At 38.0% G+C, this 27442-nt stretch overlaps 1 protein-coding gene across 2 annotated transcripts in view; it reads right to left on the minus strand.

Annotated features, from left to right (window-relative positions):
- LOC102116165 (PRELI domain-containing protein 2) overlaps positions 1 to 27442 on the minus strand; it is a 78993-nt gene that overhangs the window by 23455 nt on the left and 28096 nt on the right. For both annotated transcript variants that reach the window (XM_005558129.5, XM_045394361.3), the window contains one exon: positions 16144 to 16249. In XM_005558129.5, coding sequence (XP_005558186.1) covers positions 16144 to 16249 — 106 coding nt within the window. The remainder of the gene's footprint in view (positions 1 to 16143; positions 16250 to 27442) is intronic.

Here is a 27442-nt window from a genome sequence, read left to right on the forward strand (position 1 = left end):
CCCCACCACACTGTGTGGAGAGGCACTTTCTCCCATCGCTATGCACCAACACATCTGGAGCTCAGGAAACCACTTACTGTCATTTCAGGCAAGAGCTTGACTTCTGAGATTTCATCTAGTTTCATAGAAGGTAACGTCCCAGAATTTCAGCTGATAAATCAACCAGGAATTCCCAAAAGCTTTACCACTGAGCAAAGTCTATTACAACGAGGATGAATTCAAATGAGCCATCAAGGGATTTTGGATTCCCAGGTTTCACAGTCAAGGTAAAGGCATTGATTTAAACTCAGCAGAAGGAACAAAAAACTGTATCATTTGCAGAATACTCATTTCCACGAAGCTGTTTTCCCTGCAAAAGCTATGTTTCATCAGACGAAAACTCTAGAGGTAACAGTAGTAGCAGGGCTGATGGAGAGGGAGATGTGTAAGAAGACAGCAGCTACTATGATTTACCTGGTCTAGAAATAAACTGTTAAAAATCAGAATTCTTGGTAATATTCTCAGGACAGCTAATGAATAAATATCAACTAAATCAATCTATCTGAGCACTCAAGGGTGGGATTAAAAAGTATCAACAGAGGTAAATTTGAACTGGGAAATAAACCCTCTGAAACAGGGAAAAAAACATTTCATCAGTTTTTTCATGTGGGTCAAGTAACAAAGAATCTTGAAAGGATTCACATGAACAAGCAGGAAATGCAAGTCTCCAATGTACAGTCAGTATACTATCACACCCTGTTCTTCTATCACACTTGTGACTTCTTATTCTTTCCAATGACAGTTTTATTTGCTCTTTTCCTCTATCTCAGAATTATTGAATTTTGAAATGTCCACTGTTTTTTAGAGTTGCGACTACCCTTGTATGTAACTTACCCTGAACAGTAAGTTCACAGATAAAGATTTGAGCACCTCAGAGCAATTGGTCCAAGGTAGGATGTATGAAAGGCTTGGAGCGGGGCTGGGGCATGGTGGCTCACACCTGTAATCCCAGCATTTTGGGAGGCCGAGGTGGGCAGATCACTTGAGGCCATAGGTCCGAGACCTGCCTGGCCAATATGGCAAAACCTGGTCTTTACTAAAAACACAAAAAAATTAGCCAGGCATGGTGGTACACGCCTGTAGTCTCAGTTACTTGGGAGGCTGAGGCACAAGAATTGTTTGAACCTGAAAGGCGGAGGTTGTGGTGAGCTAAAAAAGAACAAGAAAAAAAAAGAAAAAGAAAAAGAAAAGAAAAGGAAAACAAAAGAAAAAGAAAAGGAAAAGAAAAGAAAAAGGAAAAGGAAAGGAAAGGAAAGGAAAGAAAAGAAAGGAAAGGAAAGGAAAGGAAAGGAAAGGAAAGGAAAGGAAAGGAAAGGAAAGGAAAAGAAAAGAAAGGAAAGAAAAGGAAACTAAAGAAAAAAATTAATGGAGGGAAACAAAGATCAAACAACTAGTTAATGGTAGAATCATTAACTTTCAGTAGCCTTCAAAGTAGATATCAGAAGACAAGACCTTACAATTTTGTTTTCTTCTCAACAATTTTATGAAGTGAGATTAGCCTAATTTCTTAATGATAAATGAAAGTTCTAAGAAGTCCTTCATTCAAGTTATACAGCAAGAATATGGATGATACCCAGCGCCAAATTTGCAGAATTCTCTTGGGAGAAAATCTGGCAATAAGCATGAAAGGTCTTAGCTCAGAAAGCAACAAGAAATGTGCACATTTATACAGCATTTATATTCAAAAATGTATTCCAATATTACTCATAATAGTGAAGAAAAATAGAAACCAACAACAGCTATTATGCGGATGGAATATTATGCTGGCATCAAAAATCATGTTTTCAAAGAATATGTAATGACACAGAAAAAATGTTTATAATATGTCCACAAATGAAATAGTTGGGCTAAATAATCCCAACTTTGGTTGTAAAAAACAAATGCATATACATACATATGCAAACATGAACAGACATATAAAAAGATCTACATCAAAATGTTAACTGTGAACACACTGAGTATTAGAATTATGAATGATTTTATCTTAATTGCACTTTAATTAAAAATTGATAATGAATATTTAATACTTTTATAATTCAAGAAAATGATAAAAATATATCATTTTTAAGAGAAACACCATAAACTTGCCCTGTACCACTGTATATCTAAAATGTTTGTATTTAAAAGGTATTATCTATAAAAATATAGTTCCTAGCAGAGAACGTCTCTTAAAGCTAACAATGATTGAGGTTTTACTATGTGCCAGGCATGTTTCACATATGTAACCTTACTTCATCCTTTAAAAATCCCGTAAAATAGGGTTTATGATCACTTCATTCTAGAGAGAGGAAGTTAAGGGTCAGAGAGAAAAGTGTGGCTTGTGGAATGTGAGAAAGCCTGATCAATGGCCGAGAAGCTTTTCTCTAAAGTTTCATACTCAATCCCTATGTTAAACACACAGACAAAACTTTGTTTCACACTCAACAATCTTTCTAAAGGCACAGCATACTATGCTTTAGTTCAGAAGTTGATATTTGGTATATGATTGTTAAGATGTCTACAATTTGCTTTAAAATACTTCAGCACATGACTAAGATAGCATGAGTGTTAGTTCAAGTTATACACTAGGTACAGCCAGATGCCCTCATGCAGGCCTCACATGCCAGAGGTTGTCTGTGGGCATTTTAATCAGCAAGCTCATGCTCCAGAAACTTCAGTCAGACACCAAAGGCTTTGATTATTAGCACAAGGAATGTTAAAATTGCAAATTTGCACTGGTAAAAGTAATGGCTTGTTAACTAGCATAATGGATATTAGAAACGGACTGTCATTAACTCAATAAATGGAACTTAAGATATGTGGATTAGCTCAAAATTCTAAACGCGCACCCATCCTTGTGCCATCAGGGTCTAAGTCTCTATCCAGCAAGCCCTTCACCCTCCAACTTTAGGAATGGCACCCACAGTTTATGCCTACATGGTCCCAGGGCCAGCTACTGTATCAGAAGATTCTGGTTACCTGATGCTCTCTATAAAATAGCTGAATCCTGCCTTTGGAATATTGTCTGCTCTGCCTTCAGGGAGCTGTTCCTGAATTCATGGTCAGAGCACCCAAAAGGATGAAGACTTAATCAAACTTACAGAACAGGTAAACTATTTTGTGCCTACTTATAAATAAATGACTAATAAATGTCACAATATATGTGTCACAGAAATTTCCATAAACTGTTAATGAGGTTTCAGGGATGCAGCTGACCCTCAGCAACCTCTCATTATCATCAATACCCAGTATGTATCAAAAAGAACTTAACACTTCTGCCTACAACTCAGCATACACGTTGGATAAGGTCAGTGTGGCAGGCAGCTTCTGATGTGGCTCCTAGTGACCTGTGCCTCCTGGTATTTATGCCCCTGTGTAATCTCCTTCTTTTTAGTGTGGGCTGTGACTTTCTTCTAATGAACAGAATACAGAAAATAAAAGGATCTCACTTCAATTAGTTTATAAAAAACTTGATATTTCACCTTGGTAGCAATCTCCTGCTGTCACACGCACTGCCACATTCTGAGATCATCTATACAGAGGCCCATGTGGCAAGGAACCAAGGGAGGCCCACTGAATCCTACCAGCAACCATGTGAGTTTGGAGATGAAGCTTCCCCATTGAGCCTTCAGATGAGTTTGCAGCCCCAGCTAAAACCTTGATTACATCCTTGTGAAATCCTGAAACAGATCCAACTAAACTGTGCCTAGACTCCTAATCTACAGAAACAGAGGTAATACATATACGTTGTTTCAAGCTGCAAATTTGGGGCAATTTGCTACACAGCAATAAATAACTCATACAGTTAGTTTACGAAAATAGTGCCACCAAATGTCTCAAGGTTTTTCAAATGCCTTACTTGAACTACATATGTAGTATCTCCACTTTTTTCTTGAGTCCCAGGAAATTATCTCCCACTACTAAAATGGATTTCTATAAGGCTAAAACAACAAACATACACCCCAAGGAAACAGCATATTCTGATTTCTTTAGCTGTAGCATGTCTAGGCCAGACCTTCCTCAAAGCGATGTTCAAATTGTTTGACTTGCCCGCATTGTTTCAGTGACAAATATTTCACACACTGTTGAATTCAATTTTTCTCTGCTTCAGCCTCCTGATCAACACAATAAGAATAATGATGGAACTAATAATGGGGCCTTGCCAGGAGAGTGGCTGAAATAACAAATTATTTCATCACACATTGAAAATGTATTTCACAAACTCAAAAAAAAAAAAAACAAAAAACAAAAAACAAAAAACCACGTCTATGCGATTGCATAAAGAGAGCTCTGCATTTCCACAGCACTTGTAGTACTCTCTAAAGATTCAGACAAACTGGGCTAAAAAAAGAATGCTTGCATAACAAGACTTTTATCACCCATGTTATCTCCTAAGCCTCCCCAGAGAAGCAAACTGTGGAATTTGTAAGCAAATATGTGGGGGTTCACCAAAACGTTCTTTTGATTTGCGTTTGGAAATTTTTGGTTTGAGATTTTTTGGGAGTGGGGAGCTAGCAATTTTTTCACTTCAATTTAGAGGGGTAGAGATGAAAGCTCCCTAAATAGTATGCCCAAAATAGTAAATGCCACACTGTCTCAGCAGGGCAATACTGAAAAGAGGCTACTTTTTTTGTTGTTTGTTTTTTGACATAGGGTCTCACTGTCACCCAGGCTGAAGTGCAGTGGTGCCATCACAGTTCACTGCAGCCTTTACCTCCTGGCTCAAGCAATCTTCCCACCTCAGCCTCCAGAGCAGCCTGGATTATAGGCACACACCACCATGTCCAGCCAATTGTTTTGGTTTTCTGTAGAGATGAGATCTCCCTATGTTGCCTATGCTGGTCTCAAACTCCTGAGCTCGAGTGATCCTCCCACCTCAGCCTCCCGAAGTGCTGGGATTCTAGGCACAAGCCGCCACACCCAGCTATCTTCACTTTTTATGTATAAATTGAACATAATATAGTGCATGAACAAATAATCAGTATATGTATGGTCTTAAAATTTCATGGTGAAAAGAATAATTAGGCGGAAATTGTCTAAAAAGGCTCCTGAAGGGGTTGATAATGAAAAAAGGGTTGAGCAACACTGACCTAAGGAAAGCCCCCCTCAACTGGTGAGCACCTGCAGAGCATCAGTGATGTCTCTGTTTCCTTCTCTTTGGGTCCCTGAGGTCTGAGATCATGACTTGACTCTGGCCTGGTTATCTCCAGCTCTGCTTCACACAGTGGTTGGGCCATCTCCCAAAGCTGTAGAAATGTGTATGAAGCCTTTCATGTGTCCCAGATTTCTACCAACCACTATTTTCCTTCAGAACTTTACCTTTTTGATCTGCTTTCTGAATGTACTTACTTATCTCAAGGCATATTAAAAGATAACTACATATTTTAGCATGACTTGAGATAAGCAAATACTTGTCTTCAGCATGTTTTTGGCACTTCCAATATACTATCTTCTATTGGCCACCATGGGTCAAAATTATCCACCAGCACATGAAATCAAGGCTGAGAGAGACTATGGCACAGTCAAGAGATGAGTGAATGCCTCTCAGATTGAGGAACACACTGTATGGCACACTCACCAGTGCTCACTGGCTGACAGCATATATTCATTCTTCTGTATAGAATTGAGAAAAAATTCACAGACATGGTATACCCCATTGCTGTCACGCACACAGATAGACAACTATCTCAAAAGAAGTGGTCTACTCTCGCCACTTCTATTCAATATAATACTGGGAGTTTTGCTAGAGCAATTAGGCAAGAGAAAGAAATAAAAGGCATCCACGTAGAAAGTAGGAAGTAAAACCATCTCTGTTTGCTGACAACATGATTTTATATATATATATATATATATGTGTGTGTGTGTGTATATATATATATATATATCTCCATAGAGACTCCACCAAAAATGGAACTGATAAATGAATTCAGTTAAGTTGCAGGATACAAAAATCAACATACAAAAATCAGTATCATTTCTATACACTAACAAAGACTCTCTGAAAAAAATTTAAAAATCAATCTCATTTATAGTAGTTACCAAAGAAATACTTAGGAATAAATTGAACCAAGGTGGTAAAAGATCTCTACACTGAAAAGCATAAAACATGGACAAAACTGAAGGCACAAATAAATGGAAAGATAACCCATGATCACAGCTTGAAAGAATTAATATTGTTAACTTATCCATAATACCCAAAGCAATCTACAGATTCAATGCAATGATAGAGATCAATATTCCAACAACATTTTCCACAAAAAATAAAATAAACAATTCTAAAATTTACATGGAACCACAAAAGACCTCAAATAACCAAAGTAATCTTGAGTAAAAAGAACAAAGCTGGAAGCATCACACTACCCCATTTCAAAATACATTACAAACCTATAGTAATCAAAACAGCACAATACTGGCATAAAAACAGACACATTGAATAATGGAACAGATTAGAGAGCCCAGAAATGAACCCGAGCATTTACAGTCAATTGATTTTCAGGGAAGATGCCAAGAATGCACAATGGGAAAGAAACAGTCTCTTCAATAAATGGTGCTGGGAAAACTGAATATCCACACAGATTAATAAAATTGGACCTGTATCTCACACCATATACAAAAATCAACTCAAAATGAACTAAAGACTTAAACATAAGAACTGAAACTATATAATTACTAGAAGGAAGCATAAGGGAAAAAAATCAATGACATTGGTCTAGGCAACGATTTTTTGGATTTGACCCCAAAAGCACAGGGAACAAAAGCAAAAACAGACAAATAAGATTGCATCAAACTAAACAGCTTATGCACAGCAAAGGAAACAATTAATGGAGTGAAGAGACAACCTGAAAATTGGAAGAAAATATCTACAAATCATACATCTGATAAGGGGTTAATATCCAAAATATACAAGGGATTCAAACAACTCAATAGCAAGGAAACAAATAATCCAATTAAAAAATGGGCAAAGAACCAGATAGTTATTTCCCACAAGAAAACATACAGATGGCCAACAGGTATATGAAAAAAAGAATGCTCAACAGCGCCAATCATCAGAGAAATGTAAATTAAAACCAAAATCAGATATCACCTCATACTTGTTACAATGGCTGATATAAAAAAGATAAAAGATAAAAAGTGTTGGCAAGAATCGGAGAAAAGGATTCCCTTGTACACTGTTGGTGGAAATGTAAATTACCCATTATGGAAAACTATATGAAAGTTCCTCAAAAAACACAAAATAGAACTACCATATGATCCAGCAATCCCACTTCTGGGTATTTATCCAAAGAATTTGGAATCAGTATGTCAAAGAGACAGCTGCACCTCATGTTCACTGCAGCATTAGTCACAATAGCCAAGATATGGAATCAACCTAAGTGTTCAACAATGGATGAATGCACAAAGAAAATGTGGTATATGTACACAGTGGAGTACTAGTCAGCCTTAAAAAGAAGCAAGTTCTGTCATTTGTGACAACATGGATAAACCTGGAGAATATTATGTTAAGTGAAATAAGGCACAGAAGGACAAATACCTCATATGTAAAATCTAAAAAAGTTAAACTCATAGAAGTAGAGAGTAGAATGGTGGTTATCAGAGGCTGGGGGAGGTGAGAGAGAATGAGGAGATGTTGGCCAAAAGGCATAAAGTTTCAGTTAGACAGGAGGAATAAGTTTTTGAGATCTATTGTATAGCATGTTGACTACAGTTAATAAGCATATATTGTAAATTTCAAAATTGCTAAGAGTAAACTCCAAATGATCTCACCACAAAAAATGTTAAATATGTGAGGTGATGGATATTTTAGTAAGCTTGAATTAATCATTCCACATTATATGTGTGTGTGTGTGTGTGTGTGTATCTCAAAATGCCACATTGTATCCCATAAATATATACAATTATAATTTGTCAATTAAAAACAAAAAATTAACTTAAAAAATTTTAAAAACCTTTAAATTGGTCCTCAAAATATTAAACATATAATTAATCCAGCAATTTCACTTCTGGGTCTATATATATATATACCCAAAAGAATTTAAAGCAGGAACATTATACACCCATGTTTATAGTAGTATTATTCACAATAGCCAAAAGGCAGAAGCAACCCAAGAATCCACCAATGTTACTGGTGTATAAGAATGCTTGTGATTTTTGCACATTAATTTTGTATCCTGAGACTTTGCTGAAGTTTCTTATCAGCTTAAGGAGATTTTGGGCTGAGACAATGGGGTTTTCTAAATATACAATCATGTCATCTGCAAAGAGGGACAATTTGACTTCTTCTTTTCCTAACTGAATACCCTTGATTTCTTTCTCTTGCCTGATTGCCCTAGCCAGAACTTCCAACACTATGTTGAATAGGAGTGGTGAGAGAGGGCATCCCTGTCTTGTGCCAGTTTTCAAAGGGAATTTTTCCAGTTTTTGCCCATTCAGTATGATATTGGCTGTGGGTTTGTCATAAATAGCTCTTATTATTTTGAGGTACGTTCCATCAATACCGAATTTATTGAGCGTTTTTAGCATGAAGGGCTGTTGAATTTTGTCAAAAGCCTTTTCTGTATCTATTGAGATAATCATGTGGCAGCCAAATCATGAATGAACTTCCATTCACAATTGCTTCAAAGAGAATAAAATACCTAGGAATCCAACTTACAAGGGATGTAAAGGACCTCTTCAAGGAGAACTACAAACCACTGCTCAGTGAAATCAAAGAGGACACAAACAAATGGAAGAACATACCATGCTCATGGATAGGAAGAATCAATATCGTGAAAATGGCCATACTGCCCAAGGTTATTTATAGATTCAGTGCCATCCCCATCAAGCTACCAATGAGTTTCTTCACAGAATTGGAAAAAACTGCTTTAAAGTTCATATGGAACCAAAAAAGAGCCCGCATCTCCAAGACAATCTTAAGTCAAAAGAGCAAAGCTGGAGGCATCACGCTACCTGACTTCAAACTCTACTACAAGGCTACAGTAACCAAAACAGCATGGTACTGGTACCAAAACAGAGATATAGACCAATGGAACAGAACAGAGTCCTCAGAAATAATACCACACATCTACAGCCATCTGATCTTTGACAAACCTGAGAGAAACAAGAAATAGGGAAAGGATTCCCTATTTAATAAATGGTGCTGGGAAAATTGGCTAGCCATAAGTAGAAAGCTGAAACTGGATCCTTTCCTTACTCCTTATACGAAAATTAATTCAAGATGGATTAGAGACTTAAATATTAGACCTAATACCATAAAAACCCCAGAGGAAAACCTAGGTAGTACCATTCAGGACATAGGCATGGGCAAAGACTTCATGTCTAAAACACCAAAAGCAATGGCAGCAAAAGCCAAAATTGACAAATGGGATCTCATTAAACTAAAGAGCTTCTGCACAGCAAAAGAAACTACCATCAGAGTGAACAGGCAACCTACAGAATGGGAGAAAATTTTTGCAATCCACTCATCTGACAAAGGGCTAATATCCAGAACCTACAAAGAACTCAAACAAATTTACAAGAAAAAAACAAACAACCCCATCAAAAAGTGGGCAAAGGATATGAACAGACATTTCTCAAAAGAAGACATTCATATAGCCAACAGACACATGAAAGAATGTGCATTATCACCAGTCATCAGAGAAATGCAAATCAAAACCACAATGAGATACCATCTCACACCAGTTAGAATGGCGATCATTAAAAAGTCAGGAAACAACAGGTGCTGGAGAGGATGTGGAGAAATAGGAACACTTTTACACTGTTGGTGGGATTGTAAACTAGTTCAACCATTATGGAAAACAGTATGGCGATTCCTCAAGGGTCTAGAACTAGATGTACCATATGACCCAGCCATCCCATTACTGGGGATATACCCAAAGGATTATAAATCTTGCTGCTATAAAAACACATGCACACGTATGTTCATTGCAGCACTATTCACAATAGCAAAGACTTGGAATCAACCCAAATGTCCATCAGTGACACACTGGATTAAGAAAATGTGGCACATATACACCATGGAATACTATGCAGCCATAAAAAAGGATGAGTTTGTGTCCTTTGTAGGGACATGGATGCAGCTGGAAACCATCATTCTTAGCAAACTATCACAAGAACAGAAAACCAAACACCGCATGTTCTCACTCATAGGTGGAAACTGAACAATGAGATCACTTGGACTCGGGAAGGGGGACATCACACACTGGGGCCTATCATGGGGAGGGGGGAGGGGGGAGGGATTGCATTGGGAGTTATACCTGATATAAATGACGAGTTGTTGGGTGCTGACGAGTTGATGGGTGCAGCACAGCAACATGGCACAAGTATACATATGTAACAAACCTGCACGTTATGCACATGTACCCTAGAACTTAAAGTATAATAATAAAAAAAAAAAAAAAAAAGAATCCACCAATGGATTATGTCTGTTTTCACACTGCTAATAAAGACATACCTGAGACTGGGTAATTTATAAAGAAAAGAGGTTTAATTGACTCACAGTTCCACATGGCTAGGGAGGCCTCAAAATCATGGCAGAAGGTGAATGAGGAGCAAGTCATGTCTTACATGGCAGCAGGCAAGAGAGCTTGTGAAGGGGAACTCCCATTTATAAAACCATCAGATCTCACGAGACTTATCCACCACCATGAGAATAGTATGGGGGAAACAGCCCCCATGATTCAGTTATCTCCACCTGATCCCCGTGCTTGACACATGGGGATTATTACAATTCAAGGTAAGATTTGGGTGGGAACATATAGCCAAATCATATCAGATGACTAGACAAACAAAATGTGATATATACAAACAATGAAATATTAGCCTTAAAAAGAAAGGTAATTCTGACACATGCTACAATACAGATGAACGTTGAAAACATATGCTAAGTAAAATAACACCAGTCACAAAAAGACAAATACTGTATTAGTCCACTTATATGACATAACTAAACTAGCCAAGTTCATAGAGACAAAAAGTAGAATGGTGGTTGTCAGGGGCTAGGAGGTGAATGGGATGGGAAGTGATTGTTTAACAGCTAAGGAGCTCCTGTTTGGGAAGAGGAACAAAGTTCTGGAGACAGATGATGGTGACAGCTGCATCACCATCACATTAAGTACATGTGAATGTACTTAGTGCCACTGAACTGTACACTTAAAAATTGTTAAAATGGTAAATTTTTTTGCTATGTATATTTTGCCACAATGAAAAACAAATTTTTAATACTATTTTTTAATACAAAAGTATTTTCATAAATCTGCAGTACATAAAAAAGCAGAAAAGAGGATATGTCATTACAATAAAAATGGGAGAAACGTCAGCTAACATACTCTCAACCTGCATGGCACTGTTGAGAGTGTTGAGCTGCATGGAGTTCAGGCCAGCTGTAGTGTGGACGATAGATGCTGGGGCCTCCGAACAGAAGGGAAGACATTCACTTGCCCCTCAAAGGCCGTTTCAAGTAGCATGGCCCCATTCCTCTGGCCCATTCCAAGTTCCTCTCTTGTAACTGAGCTCCCTACGCTTGCATTCCTCCGTCGTTACTGTGCATCACATTGCCTTACTCTGGTTATATCAAGAACACACAGCTTGCCCCACGCAGGTAGCTTAAGTGCATTGATCATGGATGCAGCTCTGTGCTGCAGAGATCAAGAGCACTCTGGGGTCAGACAGGCTTGGGTTCAAATCTCAGGTTCACCACTTACTAATCCTGTGACCTTGAGAAAACTGCTTTGCCATTTGGGACCTCAGTTTCCCTATGCATAAAATGAAAATAACAATTCCTATCTCATTATGTTGTCCAGAAAATCAGATAAGGTAATGCATGCCAAGGACAGTGCTTGGCATCTACTAAGCTCTTATAAGCACTAGCTGTTATTTTAATATGCTTCTCAGCAGTGATCACAGTGCTGGCACTGAACACCAAGCAAGGCTCGATAAATTTTCTGCATCAGCAGATGTTTATTCATTGTCTGTCCTGCTTTCTGCCCTGAGCTAGATGTCCCAGAAGTAAAGCTGCTTAAGGCACAATCTCTATCTTAAGAATTACGTCTTAATTCTTACTTGTGTCTCCAGCATTCTACCCAATGCCTGGCACATAGGTGACACTCAAAAAGTGCTGGTAGAGTTAAACTTAAAATCTAGTTGTCTAGCCTATATATGTTTACATGAATTTGAGGGGGATAAAAAATATATAACCATAAAAAGAAAATATGTTAAAGAAGTATGTGGCAGTGAGTTTTAATTCTTGAAAACTAAAACATATTTTGTATATTTGTCCTGTGTTTACCAACTTACAGAAAGCTATCAAACTTAGTTTCACATGTATCTGTGGGAACACATTAAAATCCCCATTTTGCAGATAATTAAGCTGACAATAGGGAGGGCCAGAGTGATTTGTGCTGGGTCACAAAGGTGAGGAGAGCGAGTCCAGAGGGCTGTAAGTTCAGAACCACTTCTGTTTCAAGGATACATCTGTCAACTTGACTGCCAAAGGGAAATCCCAGTTCTCCTGCCCACAGATTTCCACTCCAGGAGGAAGGAGGGGTCTGACTGGTGTGTGAAAAGTCAGCATTTGTGACACAAAGGCTCCCAAATTCCAAGTTACCTCCCTTTAAGAGTGGCGAAGGGAGAAAAAAGCAATTGAGCCAGTCCTCAGAGGCACAGAATACGTATGACCTCAGCTTGGGGATCCATAGCTAAAGCCAGCTTTTAATTTACAAACATAAAAATAAAAAGTTTGTGAGTACCTAGTTTTGATTTTTCTGGAAAAAATAGATATCAGATCCCATCATTACCACTACTCAACAGACTCAGGGATAAGTCCTAAAGTGAAAATAAAGTCACCTAAAACACTCTTACGGTGACTTCCACAGAAACCATTTATGCAGGCTCAGCTGTGAGGGTTTATCAGGAAGTCAGGCTGATACTGGAAAACATGACCACTTGGATAAAAGAAAAAAGACACTTAAGCATAAATGGCTCCTAAAATCAAAAAGCTAATTAAACGTGGGCTCTTCAAAAAGAAAAAGTAAGTCAGAAAAGGCAAAAGCTAGCAGGAAAAATATATTCTTACTTCTGAGCATAATAAATGAGAATAAAAAGGAATCACTTTAAGAAGTTGAAGTCACCTAATTATTTCCAGATAATATTCATCAGAAACCAACTGTGAACCTCCCTGGGCATTTCCTTTCTACTCATTCCCACACGAATGGATGGAATTCTGTTCAAGGTACTACAGGTTGGGAGGAGGGAATAAGAATTAAGGTGAATAAAACCACCTCTCTGCCATCAAGGAACATAGAATCAAATGTGGGATCATGCTAGAAATGTTGGGGAGTATATATCCGCCCCACAACCCCTTCCCCTGAGAAGTGTCCCCCTAACCCTGGTCCATGTGGTCATGGCAGAGGATGAGCCATAACTGGACAACCTGACTTCCATCTTCCTGGTGGTGCCTGAGCTATGGGAGGCCAATGAGAGTCCTTCCTAAAGAATTAATAAAGAAAAAAAATAAGCTATTTTATTATTAGTGAGAATTCTATCAATATATAATATGTATGCTTGACAGTGGAGGCCCATGTTCCATTATATGGCCTGGGGAGCAGAGAAAACCAGACTACACAAAAAGAGTGGAATAAAACAGACATATAGTCTTACAGACAAGAGCTGAAGAAGGAATATCACTTGGGTTCCTGGCAGTGTTCAGTTCCCAGTAAAGACCTTTCTGAAGCCTGCCAGCCTCACCACCCTTATACACTTACAATGAGCTAGCCTGAAGTGGTTTCTGTTACTTGCAACCAAATAGACCTAACAAGATCCAAAGGGAGTAACCACAACACAAATTCATCTAATGAACAAAAGTATAAGTGAAGTTTGTGATGCTAGGTAGGCAAGGATTTCACCTCATTCATCTGAGGGCTGCATAGTAAAGTGGCAAGAGGGAACTCTTCTTGACAAAAGATGTGGATTTGAGTCCAGACTCCACGCTTTGCTAGTTCTGTGACCTTGAAGAAACACATTTAGCCCACACTTAACGCAGTGCCTAGTGCAAAGCAGGTGCTCAATATATATTTGTAAGAGGAAGGAAGCAGGGAAAGCAGTTACCACATATCGTGTATGCTTATCTTTCAAGTCATTTCTCATTAATAAAATGGGGAAAAAAATTTCACTCTATGTATCTCAGAGGATCAGAATGTACATAACCACTGTGCAATTAAAAGTCATTATTAGGTTCATCTGATTAACTGATGCGTCAAATACAGACCCACTTTAGTTAATGAAATAATATTTATCTGAAGTAGGGGTTAGCTATACCCTACAAGCCAAATCCAGCCCACCACCTGTTTTTATATGGCCTACAAGAATGGTTTTTATAAATGAACATTTGCAATCAATTTGATGATAGGGAACATGAACTTTGAACCCTACTTCAGCTAAATGTTATCCCTCTCTCTCAAAAAAATCCCATTCTTCTAGTTAATATATCTGTATTATTAAAAAATTCAATTTATTATTACTATTATTATCATACAGAGTTTAAAGGATGCACAAGAAGTCAACTCAGTAAGAAACATGGCAATGAAATTACTTTTCTCATCAGTTCCACTATTTTTAGAGTGCAATGCTGTAGAACATGGGAGTTTTTACAAATGCATAAATTGCAATATAGCAGGAAAATGTGCAATAATGTCTGAGTGAGTGAAGGTGACATAACATCTTCTGGAAGTTCAACTACTCCCTTCAAGTTCAAGTTTAAAGAGGCTGGACCAGTCTGAATATGCACCAGGAACCACCTCAAACTGGAGCAAGAACACATCATCAATCATGACAGTATGTCTATGGTGTACACGACAGTACTGAATATTCATGCACCGCCCTCAGCCTCCCAAATGAACGCCTCCTAGTACAGGTTCATTCTTGAACCTAGACATGCAAAAATGAAAACAAGGGTCCATTACTAGGAAGTCTCTGAGGGTCATAACAATGGTTCTTTATACCAGCGGTTAATTCTATCCCACAAAACAAAATGAGTCCCGAGTAAAATCTGGAAATAAGTGAGTATAATTATCATTGCAATTAATAACAATAATAAAACACTTTGGAGAAACTGCTCTATACTGAGCACTGCAATAAGCACATAAAGATGCATAAGCCATGGGTTTTGACATGAAGTTTTAAAAATAATGCTATTAAGGCAAGAAAATAGGAGATATAAATGTCATATGGACCTCGTGATCCACGTGGATCACGAGGTCAGGAGATCGAGACCATCCTGGCTAACACGGTGAAACCCCGTCTCTACTAAAAAATACAAAAAAAAAAAAAAAACTAGCCGGGCGAGGTGGCGGGTACCTGTAGTCCCAGCTACTCGGGAGGCTGAGGCAGGAGAATGGCGTGAACCCGGGAGGCGGAGCTTGCAGTGAGCCGAGATCTGGCCATTGCACTCCAGCCTGGGTGACACAGCAAGACTCCGTCTCAAAAAAAAAAAAAAAAAAAAAAAAATGTCATATGGAATATCATAGAGGACAGATTAAAATGGAACAGTTCTACTTAAAATAGAGCACACAGGACCTTAGAACTCCAACATGACTTCTGAATCACTTTCATGGAAGGCTAAGCTCCCTTGAGAATAGAGTTTGAAAACTACAAGAATGGACAATTGGGGTCTCTGTATTTTCCTCAACCATAATATTAAGACAACAGTAATAGCTTCTGCAAAGGTTTGTGAGGATTAAATGAGTTAATAAATACAAATGCTTTTAGCAGTCAGTAGTATATAGTAAGTGCCCAATAAATATTAACTATCATTATCTTTATTAAATAGTTGTCATCATACTATACATTATTATTCATTCTGATTATTTCTTTTAATTAGATTATAAGTATGCTCCAAATTTTCACATACTCTTCATTGGCATATTTTTAATTTAATGAGCCATAAATGGCACTTTAGTTTTACTTTGATTTGAATTTATGTAATAATTTTGAGAGTAATTATTTTTGCATATATTTGTTTATTAACTATATGTTTTTCTCATTATGTCTGTTCATGAGTCTTATTCAATAACCCTATTGGAACTCCTATTGTTTTTTAAAATTAATGTTGGTTCAAAGCAGAAATAAAGTTACCTTCTGGGCTCCCTGTCTTAAGAATGTGCTGGCAAAAGTTTCTAAAATGCAGTTGAGAAATCCAGCTCCTGTGACTGAAATCCTGCCTCTTTGAATGAACTCTGTCCTGCAAAAAAACAAAAAACAAAAAACACATCTTCGATGTCATTCTATGCTTGGATATGTAAACGACAGACATTTCTAGCTGCATAATTACCACTTATAATCAATACAAAATAATATCCATAATAATTCAACAACTGCCTAAGAAGATTTTGTTTAAAGTAATTTATAGTTTATATAATACTAACAACAGTCTTATTCAAATTAAAGAATATTCATCTCATGCTGCAAAATCTCTTGTTAAAATTGAGTCTGAGGTAATTATCAATGATAGGACCTTAGGTAAATAATTTCGACTCTCTATAACTTGGTTTCCTCACATGTAAAATGGGAACGACCATAGTATCTTTCTTTTACAACTATTGTGACAAGTAAATGACTTATCACACATCACAGGAATATGAAGAGTTCCTGACACATAAGTATTTATTAAATGTTAGCTACTATTACTAAATAGAGTCAGATAGAGACAAGATTAGAAAACCAGAAGCCGGGAATGACTTTTTCAATCCTCGATTGGAGAAGGGGGTGAGACAGAAGAGATATGTCACCATCTCTACCAATTTTAATTACCAAAATTATATCAATATAAATTATCTTCATGTCATAAAACAGGGATCTAGATTACACTTGAGTGATAGAAGTAAGATGGCTGAATAGGAAGTCCCAAGCCCTCATTACCCCCAGAGATAATGACTTAAGAACAATATACAAACCAAATTGCCTTTATGAGAACTCCCTCAAGAATTAGCAGCACCCCAGGTGAGTGCAAAGCCAAGAAGAGCCACATCCAAGCGGATAAGACACTTTGTTACTTTTACCTATGATAGCTCCCTCCCACCTAGCATAGTGTAACGCAATCAAGAAAAAATTCCCAGCTTCTGGCTTCTCCCTCAGAAGGGATAGAAAAGTGCTAACTGTGCATCCAACATTCCGTCTTTAAGAGGGGCATGACTCAGAGTGCTAAAGGAAATGGCAATATACTTTCAAAAGCAAGCATGGTGGCTTGTTACACTAGAGAGACTGCAGTACCTCAGACGGACACCAAGGGTAACAAAAGATCATTGGCTCTTGAGAACAGGGGCAGTCCTCTCTGACTGGGAAATTACCCACAAGCCCAGAGAAGCTGCATCCCCCGAAAAGGTTTGAGAGGCCCCCAGAATCTCAAGCTAGGTTCATCAGTGAAGGTCTTTCCTATATGAAGCCAGTCCATAAGACTGGGAGAAGTGGCTGTTTTTTCATATACCCGAACCTCAACAAAAGATCACAATGCATGCAAAGAAACAAGTAAACATGGCCCAATCAAAGAAACAAAACAAATCTCTAGAAACCAACCCTAAAGAAACAGAGATCTATGAATTACCTCACAAAGAACTTGAAATAAGCATCTTAAAATTCTCCATGAACTAAAATAGACAACTAAAGGAATTAAGAAAAAATAAAATGCAAGAACAAAATGAGACTATCAACAAAGAGAAACTATGAGAAAAATGAGAACCAAGGAGAAATTCCAGAGTTGAAGAATAATGGAACTAAAAAACAATTCACTAGAGGGGCTCATTCAATAGCAAACATGATCAAGCAGAAGAAAGAATCAGCAAACTTAAAAATAAGTTATTTGAAATTATTGAGTCATGGACCAAAAAATAAATAAAAAGAATAAAGAAAAGTCAAGAGAGCCTAAGGGACTTACAAGACAGCATCAAACAGATCATTATCCACATTATGGGAATCTCAGAATGAGAAGAGAGTGAGAAAGAAACAGAGTGCCTATTTGAAGAAATCATGGCTGAAAATTCCCTAAATTTGAGGGAGGAAATTGGCAAATAAATTGAAAAATCTCAATGAACTTCAACTAGGATAAATTCAAGAAGACTCACACCTGTGCAAATTAGTTCAACCATTGTGGCAGACAGTGTGGCGATTCCTCAAGGATCTAGAACTAGAATCACCATTTGACCTAGCAATCCCATTTACTGGGTATATACCCAAAGAATTATAAATCATGCTACTATAAAGACCTATGCACATGTATGTTTATTGCGGCACTATTCACAAAAGCAAAGACTTGGAACCAACCCAAATGTCCATCAATGATAGACTGGATTAAGAAAATGTGGCACATATACACCATCGAATACTATGCAGCCATAAAAAAAGGATGCATTCATGTCCTTTGCAGGGACATGGATGAATCTGGAAACCATCATTCTCAACAAACCATCACAAGGACAGAAAACCAAACACCGCATGTTCTCACTCATAGATGGGAACTGAACAATGAGATCACTTGGACACAGGGTGGGGAACATCACACACCAGGGCCTGTCATGGGGTGGGGGCCTGGGGGAGGGATAGCATTAGGAGAAATACCTAATGTAAATGATGAGTTGATGGGTGCAGCAAACCAACATGGCATATGTATACCTATGTATCAAACCTGCACACTGTGCACATGTACCCTAGAACTTAAATAAAAAAAAAATATATATATATATATATAAAGACTCACACCAGGACACATTATAATCAAATGTCAAAAGTCACAGAAAAAGGGAGAATCTTGAAAGCAGTAAGAGAAAAACAACTCATCACATTAAGCTCCTATAAGATTTTCAGTACATTCCTTGGCAGAAACTTTGCAGGCCAGAAGTGAATGGAATGCCATATTAAAAATACTGAAATTAAAAAAAAAAAAAAAAAGAAAATCTACAAGACAAAAATACTATATCCAGCAAAACTATCTTTCAAAAATGAAAGAGAAATTAAGACTTTCCTAAATAAACAAAAGCTAAGGGAGCTCATCACCACTAAAGATTTGGATTACATTTAACTTTGCCTCATTCATTCATTTGTTCAACACACTGACTGCATGGCTACTATATGCTAAGTGCCATACCGACTGCTAGAGGCCCACAGAGAAGGAGATGGTCTCTCTCCTCCAGGATCTCACTGGCTAGTGGAAAAGACAAATAGACAAGTGGGAGAGTGTCAGCAATTGGAGGTGAAGCATTCCATCAGAGGAAAACCACAAGGACCCAGGTAAGGAGACATGAAGGAAGAGACATGTCTGAGGAGCCACAAGTTATCTAAAACTGCCCAGTACATGGTATGGGGCTTGATAAATTCTTCCCACAGGAATGACTGGAGCATAAGGTGGGTGTGGCAGATGTTAGGATATGAGACTGAAAGGATAATTGAAGACAAGGTTGCAAATGGCCTCAGGCTGAGAAGTTTAGGCTTTACCCTGAAGGTAAAGGGGGTGTCTCTTCTGAGGACACTAAGTACCAGGTATAGATTAATAGTCACACCTGCACCACTGACTAAAACGCTCATTGCCATTCCTTGATGCTTTTAGACAATTTCCTATCCCCCATTTTCACCACAGTGCTTACACTGAAAGAGTTCAATGAGCATTTGTTAAATTAATTAATTCAATTTCTTTGTAATCAAAAATATTCAACACATAATACATCTTCCCAACCTTATATCTCTGTGGAAAGGAAATGAGAGCCACGTCTCCTGTATGTATAGTTGGCATGTGTTTATATGCATGCATAGGTGAGCACATGCACTGAAACAAACAAACAAAAATCTGAGAAAATGCTGGATCCGGCAAACTGTCATTTTGGTCAAATGGTTACTAAAACCTCTTAATTAGACCTCGCTAATAGCAGTAGCCTCTACATTTAGATCATGCATACAATAAAAGGAAGCCTTCAGAATTCCTCTCTCCCTCTCCCCTCTCCCTTTCCTCACCTTCTCTTACACACATACACACACACACACACACACACACACACACAGGAGTTATCCCATCCAATCTGACATAAATACCTTCCATCTAAGCAGTTTTTACCTCTTAGATTTAAGCCTATTTAAAATGATTTGCTCGTGTAAAACTGTATCCTGGTGACACTAATCGTTTCCGTCTTTATTCTGGATTAGTCAGAATACAATTTTACAGTGATTTTAATATTAAGAAATGAAAAGTTGAGCAGTCTCACACTCTTGGGAGAGATGAACTCTTCAGTCCCCAGTCCTGAAGGCAAATGTAGGTAAGAGATTAATAAAAGTCTCTTACATCATATTCTAACCAATATTGCTTTCTGCCACTTTTGGGAGAAGTAAGTCCTCAGAAAAGCACTCTCGAGTTTTGTCCACATATCAGAGAATAACAGGGCAGTAAAACAGGGTCATGCCCTTGCCATCAATGAGATGAGAGTTTATCCTATTATATTTTAAGACTGCCAGAGAAGAAAATATTGCACTTTCCCTCAGTAACTCATTGATAAAGCACATCAGACACTCTTCTTACTACAAATAGCTAACCTAAATCCCTCACACTAGAATTCATCTCCATTTAAGTTCCATGCAAAACACAGCAGTTTACACAACAACATATGGTTTAATTTCAGCTTCATTTTTAAAAAAAGATGGATGGATGGATGGATGGACAGACGGACGGACGGACAGATGAGTAACTGAACAGAGCTAACATGCTAACAACATTAGGGCATTAGAACTATATGTTATTTACGTGCTTTGTTCTTCTTTTTAGTGGTTTATAAATTTTCTATTTAAAAAAATACGTATTCCTTTGGCAATTGCCAAAAAATGTCTATTGAGGAAAAAGACCCTGAGTATCACTTTTATATAAATAAATAAGGCATTTTATAAATGACTCTGTGCCTTTTAAACCATTTTCAGCAATGGTACCTGCTAACTTCTGGCTTCCTCTTCATTCAAAGTCTTGTTAAATCACCTCTTGGCTTTCCTTTTCCCACGTTATGTAATCTCATTTCTTTGTAGCTGTGTCCTAAGACTTTCTCCTCACCCTGTACTTGAAGTACATAGTGTTTCATCATATGCAAGACATAAAAGGATGATTCAAGGTTTCCTTCACCTGTTTTTCATCTCTGAGAAGCCTACAGGGAGGACTCTCCATTACATTTATGGTATTACAAATTCAGGGTCATACCTACTCCTCAAAACTCAGTATTGTAACAGTGTCCATTCTATATCAGACATTGTATTATCTTCTGAGGTTGCTATGCTTTGAAAATTATTTTCTCTCTTTTATGCATGAAGAAACTATGACAAAGAGATGTTAAATAACTTGCCCAAGGTCACATAGCTTAATGTCATGAGGATTCATTAGCTATCACCTCAAAATCCTAGTCTTCCTCTGCTCTCAGTGAATGACAACTGTCTTTCTAGTCCATGAGATTAGAAATCTTAGCAACATGTTAGATGGTCCCCTCTCTATAATCAATCCAAACATCCAATAAGTCACCCAATTGTGCTTATTTCACTTGTAACATCCCTCAACAATCCATGTTACTCTCTTCCTTGCTACTGCTACTGCCTTGGCTTGGCATGGAATTATCTCTCTCCAGGACCATTGCAAAGTGCCTCCCAATGGCGTCCTGTCTCCAGCATGAATTCCCTATATTCCATATTGACAAAAGCCAACTTCCTAAGCACACACCTATCATGTCACTGCCTATTAAGGCAGGGTGAATAATGCCCATGTGCTCAGTTTTATGTGTATGAGACTCATCCACAGTGTTGCATGTAGTTGTTGTTTGTTCATTTTCATTGCTACATAGTGTTCTACTGATTGAAAATACTCCAAATTATTTATCCACTCTACAGAAGATATTTAGAATGGACCCAGCTTATGGCTATTATCAACAGTGCTATTATGAAAACACTTATAATGTATCCAGATATATATGTGCACAAGTATCTCTGGAGTATCCAGCAGTCAATTACCTGGGCCATAGCACATGCACAGTTTCAACTTTAATAGATCAGGCCAAATGTTTTTCTAAATGGTTGTATCTATTTTTTCTTCATTGCATCCTCAATTCCAATTGCAAAGACTAGCCCATGGTAGGAAATCAATAATGCATTTAGAAAGGAAAGAATGAAGAGATGGAAAGAGTTGTAGGGAAGAGAAAGTGAAGAAGCAAAAGAAGGGAAGAAATGTATAGTACATCTCAATACCTGTGTCAGGGAAAATGAACCAGATGTCTCAGGAGTTCCACCAGCTCAGGTCAACAGAAGACAACCTTCACCTGGCTGTGGGATAAGCCACCTACAAAATCTGAGAGTGAGGCTGACCCACTCAAGCAGCACCTGTATCTGAGTCCCATCTCTTGCTTTGTCCACTTAGTGGGTGTAATTCGAAACAGAACCCAATGGAACTGTTACAGAGAAAGCACAACTCAAATCCCAGAACACCTTTGTGAAAATGAAGGGCAGCTTATACAGTCATTTAAAAATTTGTTTTCTTCTGGATTTGAGAAAATAAAAAAGTTCAGGGGAAATATGGATCAGGAATTAATCCCCAGAGCACACAGCCACCAGTGCTGAATCCTCAAAACGGCAGTTTCCAGGAAAGCAAAAGCTCTTAATGAGATCCTGTCCTTGAATTATTGACTGGTTAGGTATGGCAAATCTTGCCTAATTGTTTTCATGATGCGAATCTAATTAAAGTGTCTTTGAGGAGGAAAAAAAGTTTCCACAGATACTCTTGTTGTGATGACATCTCAGTTCTAATCATGTTTTTAGCATTCTCCTGTAAGTACACAGAAATAGGGGTCCCAAAGGAAACACAGGGTCTTCAAGTCAGATGGCCCACTCACTCCTGCCCAATTCCCTGGCTCTGCTGCTGCTGCAGAGACTTCCTGACTCATTGCTGCTCCACCATGCCAGACTATGTAGTCACTCCCATGCTGTCTGTCTGAACCCATTTACATAACTGCCTCCACAGAAAACCAATGCAATTTGCAGAGCTCTCAATATGTGCTATGTAGTTTCAGCCTTAACATGAATGTGTGTATTTACACGTGTAAAATCACACACACACTCACAAAAAATATATATATATGTGTGTATGTGTGTGCGTGTGTATATATATATATATCTTTAAGACAGGGAACAAAGGTGTGGCTCCTGGAATTAGACCATTTACATTCACGTCTTCTTTTATCTTGCCTACCCACCCATGTAGTAAGTTCCTGAAGTTCTGTGAAGTTTGCTCTTCTCTGTAAAATGGGGTTAATAATACCTATTTCATGAATTGTCTCAAGGTTGAATAGGGCAACATGTGGACAGCACTCAAGGTACTATGTGTAAGCATTCAACAAATGTGAGTAAACAGTACTAACACTAGTAACAATAATGCTGTTCTACTACAACCACCATTATTATTCCCTATTATTCCCATTTAAAGTAAAAAAAAAAAAAAAAAAAAAGCACAGTGGCTGAGAAGTCAAATAACCACTGTGAAAATCCAGCCCCAGCCAACTCCAAGACTCTGCAATTCATTAACTTCTAGGTGGCACTCAATCACCATAAACCACTCGGCAATGAAGGGAATGAACCCATCCCCACCCCAGTTCTGACATTCAAAGCTCCTGAAGCAGAAGCCTCCCAACTTCCCAGCCTCCTGTCTCACCCTGCTACCCTACACTCTGCACTGTGAAACCAAACACTCTACCATCCTTCTCTGACCTCCTCTCCTCAGTGCTTTCCCTCTGAGCTGTTCTTCTAACCCATGCCAGAAACCAACAGCTTGTTACCTAAATTATTAACAATGAGTATCAACAGGGTATGCCATAACACTAAGAAATAAATTAAATGGTAGAATCTCAGAGGCCCAGCAGGTTAGTACAGGTACATATTTCAGGACAGTCTGGCTCTGTCTCTTAAAACATGGTATTTAAGAATTGATTATTAATATGCCTCACGCCTGTAATCCCGGCACTTTGGGAGGCTGAGGCATGCAGATCATGAGGTCAGGAGTTCGAGACCAGCCTGGCCAACATGATGAAACCCCGTCTCTACCAAAAATATAAAACATTAGCTGGGTGTGGTGGCACATGTCTGTAAACCCAGCTACTTGGGAGGCTGAGGCAGGAAAATTGCTTGAACCCGGGAGGCGGAGGTTGCAGTGAGCCGAGATCATACCACTGTACTCCACTCTGGGCAGCATAGCAAGACTCTGTCTCAAAAAAAAAAAAAAGAGGTGATTATTAATAAAAACAGTTAACATATTTTCAGAGCCTATTGTGGTAAAGCATTGTATTAAGTTTTTTATATGCATGCCTTTCAGTTAATTCTCACAACAGTCTTAGAAGGTATATAATATTAACCTGAGTTTACAGATTAAAAAAACTGAGGTTCAAAGAGGCAAACTGACTTAGGGTCACACAAAAATAAGTGACAGGGCCACTATTAACACAGTTAACTTCAGATCCCATGTCCCTTCCCACAACCCTACTACCTAGAAAAGTGTCTATTTAGTGAAAGTTTACGGGCATCCCGAGTTGATGGCGAAGCTTCAAACTACACAATGGTTTGTAAACTAGCTTAGGTGGAGGCTTGTCTTGGGATATCAGGCCCAACAGTGCATGCATCCCACTCACAGCTGGTGCTGATTGTCTGCCCAATGGAGGAGGTAGACCCTAAGACTAGATTGTCACCAGGTTCCTCTCTATTGTCTCGAGATCTTTAGGTTATCCTGCATTATCTCAGTGCCTGGTTAATAAAGTATCGTAATTTTTAATACCAAAATTTTTTATTTCCTATAGCTACAAAAGCTAACCAAACAAAAGAAAAAAATTTAACTGGTATCTGTGTTTCCTAAGAGCAGAAAATGCAACATAATTTTGACACTAATCATACTCACTAAAGTCTCCCCTCCTCATCCCTTATTTCCATTGATCATTCTTGCATAAATTCAGTAGAGCCCTCATCTGAATTTTGACTTTTCAGCAGGTGTTTCCACTGAAGAGTGTTTAGTGTTTGCTAGATAGCCAGAATATTAACTGATCATGCTTTATAAGATTAACAAGAATTTTACAAAAAATGAAGTTCCAAAAGGGCTGCCAGCTGTATGTTTGCTTACCACTGGGACCATGGGATACTTACTAGATATCAGGGATTCCAAATCTAGCTACTCAACAGATTCATCAGAAGAACTTTAAAAATGTCGATTTTCAGGAGTCAGTCCGGGAATACAAAACTAGAATTACCAAGGTGAATCTACATTTTTAACTCCCCCACTGAATCTTGGGCCAACATACAACTCAAAACAACTCAAAAGGAAAAGGAGGATGAAAGAAAAAATGTCAACAGGCGTCCACTAAGATACAATTATGTACCACCTAACAATGAAGATATGTTCTGAGAAATGCATTATTAGGCAGCTTCATCGTTGTGCAAACATCATAGAGTATACTTGCGTAAACCTAGATGGTGTAGCTTACTACACACGTAGGCTAAATGGTAGAGTCTATTGCTCCTAGGCTTCAAACCTGCACAGCATCTTACTATACGGCATACTGTATGCAACTGCAACACAGTCATGTTTGTGTATCTAAACATATCTAGACATAGAAAAGGCACAGTGAAAGTACAGTATAAAAGATACATACCACATATATACCATTTATTAAAAAATGATACACACTTACCATGAATGATGGAGCCTGTAGTACTGAGGTCACTCTGCATAAGTCAGTGAGTGAGTAGTGAGTAAATGCAAAGGTCTAGGATATTACCGTACACTGCTGTAGACTTTATAAATACTGTACACCTAGGCTACGTTAAATTTATTTCTAAAATTTCTTTTTTCAATAATAACCTTAGCTTACTGTAATTATTTTACCTTATAAACTTTTTCATTTTTAACTTTTTCACTCTTGCAAGCACACTTAGCTTAAAACATAAACATATTGCATAGCTGTACAAAAATATTTTCTTTTATATTCTTATTCTATTAACTTTTTTCTTTTTTTTTTTACTTTTAAAATATTTTGGTTAAAAACTAACACAAAAACACACACATTAGCCTAGGACTACACAGGGTCATGATCATCAATATCACTGTCTTCAACCTCCACATGTTGTCCCACTGGAAAGTCTTCAGGGGCAATAACACATGTGAAGCTGTCATCTCCTGTGATAACAATGCTTTCTAGAATACCACTTGAAGTACTTGCCTAAGACTGTTTTACAGTTACCTTTTTAAAATATTTTACAAGGAGTACACTTTAAAACAACAATAAACAATATTGTAATTACATAAACCAGTAACACAGTCATTTATTACCATTTATATGGTTTGGCTCTGTGTCCCCACCAAATCTCATCTCAAATTGTAATTCCCACATGTCAAGGGAGGGACCTGATGGGAGGTGATTGGATCATGGGGGTAGTTTCCCCCATGCTGTTCTCCTGACAGTGAGAGAGTTCTCATGAGATCTGATGGCAGTTTCCCCTGCACTCTCTCTCTCTCCTGCCATCTTGTGAAGAAGGTGCTTGCTTCTTCTTCACCTTCTGCCATAATTGTAAGTCTCCTGAGGCCTCCCTAGCCATGTAGAACTGTGAGTCAACTAAACCTCTTTCCTTTATAAACTACCCCGTCTCAGTTATTTCTTTATAGAAGTATAAAAAAGGACTAATATACCACTGTCAAGTATTATGTACTAATACACCATTATCAAGTATTATGTGTTGTATATACTACACTTTTATACAACTGGCAGCACAGTAGGTTTGTTTATACTGCCATCACAACAAACACATGAGTAATGCATCATGCTATGATATTAAGATGACTGTGATGTTACTACTACTAGGACTTTTTCAGCTCCAATATAATCTTACGGTACCACCTTAATATATGCAGTCTGCCATAGACTGAAATGTTGTAGGCAGTGTTGGACTGTATCTCAAAAGCTCCTACTTTTGTCATTGAATGCTCTCTTGGCTAAACATCATTGTTTCTAGCTCAATTATCACTTCCCTTTTCAATAAAACAGCTTACTTTAATTTTCAAAATTAGTAACTTTAAACAGTCACCACACCTTGAAAACAACATTTAATCCCATTAGTTCCAACAACTTATATTTATTCGGTGCTTTATAAATGTGCATAGCATGTCTACTTTTTATCTTATTAAGTCTTCACTTCACTCTGTGAGGGAGCTCAGGCTAGCTTTATCCCTTTTCCCAGAGTCAAAGAGCACATAAAATGACCAAGCAGAAACAAGAAGAGAAGCTCCCAGATTACTGGCTCAATGCACAGATTCTCTCTACGTGTCATTTCCTACCAAATCCTACTGGGCTTCCCCAGTTTGAACTTGCCCTGCAGCAAATTCCTTCTCTTTCCCTTTCCCACC

The sequence above is a fragment of the Macaca fascicularis genome, chromosome 6 (assembly GCF_037993035.2).
Source record: "Macaca fascicularis isolate 582-1 chromosome 6, T2T-MFA8v1.1".
NCBI classification, from domain to species: domain Eukaryota; kingdom Metazoa; phylum Chordata; class Mammalia; order Primates; family Cercopithecidae; genus Macaca; species Macaca fascicularis.